The following is a 2,569-nucleotide window of genomic DNA, read 5'->3' as shown; positions in this document are numbered from 1 at the left end:
AGCTTATGGTTATAATATATATATAAACACGAATACAAAAAAAGAGACTCCATGCAAGCCTGTATTTATTTATCTTCCTATTTCTTCATGACAGGAGGATATCGATAATACGATTAAGTCATGGGAAACACTATGCTTCCGGGATTTATTAACCATTTATGACAAAAAAATGTGGCAGTCCTATGGCGTGAGGGGGAAAGTCTCTGTAAATTTCTCCCCCAAAATACTGTAGTGTTCATATAGCGACTTCTCATTGGAGAAATTTTCCTACACACATTGTTCATGAAACGTTCTGTATATTCTTCCATGATTATGTTCTGCGGTGGATGAATACCCTTGTCTGCCCCGTATTGGTGTGATCTCAGGGACACCATCATTCTGCCGAGTTCGCATCACAAGGACACAATCCCTAATTATGGATTGCCTCACTTCGGCACCATTTTGGAGTGGTCTCCTGGCGCGTTCTCCATCTCTGTTTCTATCTTCATCTCTATATTTGTTTTTAATCGACTTGTTAATTTTGCGTAACTTACGTCCAAGGTAGCTGATTAAGATAGTGGACGAAACGAGAAAAAACAAATAAGCCATCGAAGAACCTACAGCCATTACTACTTTCCCGTATAGAAGCATTCCCAAAAGTGGAGTGAAACACTTTAATATGGAAGTAGCGATTCCTAATCTTTCACATGAGGATTCCTCCTTTTTAGAAGATTTACTATTGCCCTTTTCGTGAGGAAGAAGGGAGCGAAATGGTTGATTCCTGATTCCTTTGTCGATGTCTTCTAGAAAGTTGTTTATCAAATTGGATGATTCGTTTCTCTCGCCACAGTCACTCCCTGTCTCTCCGGATGATTCCTCCCTCTGTCGGACCCCTGACATTTTACGATTCTGGTAATCTCTTTGCGTCTGCGACCTCTTAGGGGATGGTTCAGTGTGCATATCTTCTTGGCTGCTTTCAGTGTTGCTTGCTTCCTTCATCGCATTTCTGAAATTGTATTTTACACGTTTTCCTGCTGTTTCTGGAAATCTCTGTTCGGATTTCTCCGGGTTTTAATAGGTTTGGGATTGTTCCTCGTGGTGGTAGTAGGCAAATTCTTGCCTTCCCTCATTGGCGTGTGGTGCAGAAGGGTAATAACTCCTTCTCTGATAACATTTGTCGTCTTCATCCCGATTGTGTTCATCCTCATGGTTTTCATCTTTATGTTCCTCATCGTCTTCATTCTCATTGTTATGATCCTCATCGTCACGACTCTCATGGTCACTGTCCTTCCTGTGATACATCCCATCATGGTTATCGTAGTCCTCTCCTTCACCGAAGGAGTAAAATATTCCTTTAAACTCCTTTTTATTCTTTATGCCTTTAAAATTATCCGTGGTGAATTCTTTATATTCGTTAGCAAATAAGTTCATACTTTTTTTGATGTTGCCAATATTGACGACGAGACAGCCTTCTGCTATGTTGTATTCGTCATACCAATTTTTGACGTGGGTGAAGAGCTTATCTCCTGCCAAGTCTATCGGAATTTGTTCAATCAGGGGTTGGTATATGGGTTTCCCCAAGAAATCTAACTCTGATCTTAGCATTCTCCTGGCTGGGACGTGGCGATGTGGGAGGCCAGGGGCGGCCCCCATAGGGTGACGAAAGGAAAGAATCGAATGAAGGAAATTGGGGGAATGAACGAAATGAACAAAATGAATGAAATGAAGAGAATAAACGAAATGCGCGGAATTAACTAAATGAACGGAATGAAAGCGGCTCCATGTATACAGAGATGCATAATTATAGGAAGGGGCGGGAGTATTTTCCAATGCGTAGACTATTCCGCCTGCATAGTAACATGTGTTATTCGTCAGCTTTGCAGGGCCCTACATTCTTATCCGCGTAATGCCAGGTTTCAACAGATAGTGGAGCCACCAGAGTTATAATAGATCGTGATGACATATTCATTTTATTTTATTTATTTAGTTATTAAGTTATTTCATTTTACCTTATTTTTTTTTCCTACTTTATTCTGTTGTATTTTTTTTTGTTTTATTGTACTTTACTCCATTTTATTCTATTATACTTTATTTTATGTTATCTTTATTTCCTGTTGTGTTAGAAAAAAATATTCTTCATGAATTGTTTAGGAAAAAAATTAAAAGCTAAATAAAGGCACACATACTTCGACATAATTCTTATCTAAATTATTTAATGGAGTTCGGCTACTCCTCTTTTCTTTTCTTCTTTCTCCTTTGCGACTATTTCCTTAGCTATAATTTCCCAAAAATTGTATAGATGGTTTTGCAATTAGATCTAATAATTCAATAGTTATTACTATAACACTTCATGAAATTAAAGATTCCTCACGAAGTAATTTAGTAGGAGTAAGCAATAATTGGGTTGCACCTACATATGCCCCGATATAATACAGAAATTTGCTCCTTCCTATGTGCCTGTTTCTATTCATCCATACTATGCATCATAAGAATTCAATTATAACTTAATCAACAATAAGTAACATACAGTATCTCTATAAGTAAGGACAGTTACACACTCTTGCATCCATGAATTGGCGATGAATATACT

The 2,569-nt window shown here is 38.0% G+C and overlaps 2 protein-coding genes across 2 annotated transcripts; both read right to left on the bottom strand.

Annotated features, from left to right (window-relative positions):
- Positions 1–267: 267 nt before the first annotated feature.
- On the bottom strand, positions 268–978 carry C922_05852 (hypothetical protein; the record flags this gene model as incomplete). Its single annotated transcript, XM_008821423.1, has 1 exon — positions 268–978. The coding sequence occupies one exon, from the start codon at positions 976–978 to the stop codon at positions 268–270; it is 711 nt and encodes a 236-aa protein (XP_008819645.1).
- Positions 979–1,050: 72 nt separating this feature from the next.
- C922_05851 (hypothetical protein) lies at positions 1,051–1,584 on the bottom strand (the record flags this gene model as incomplete). Its single annotated transcript, XM_008821422.1, has 1 exon — positions 1,051–1,584. One exon carries the CDS (start codon positions 1,582–1,584, stop codon positions 1,051–1,053), a length of 534 nt encoding a protein of 177 aa, XP_008819644.1.
- Between the last annotated feature and the right edge of the window lie 985 nt (positions 1,585–2,569).

The sequence above is a fragment of the Plasmodium inui genome, assembly GCF_000524495.1.
Source record: "Plasmodium inui San Antonio 1 unplaced genomic scaffold supercont1.242, whole genome shotgun sequence".
NCBI lineage: Eukaryota > Apicomplexa > Aconoidasida > Haemosporida > Plasmodiidae > Plasmodium > Plasmodium inui.
This window is presented reverse-complemented; position numbering and strand designations above follow the sequence as displayed.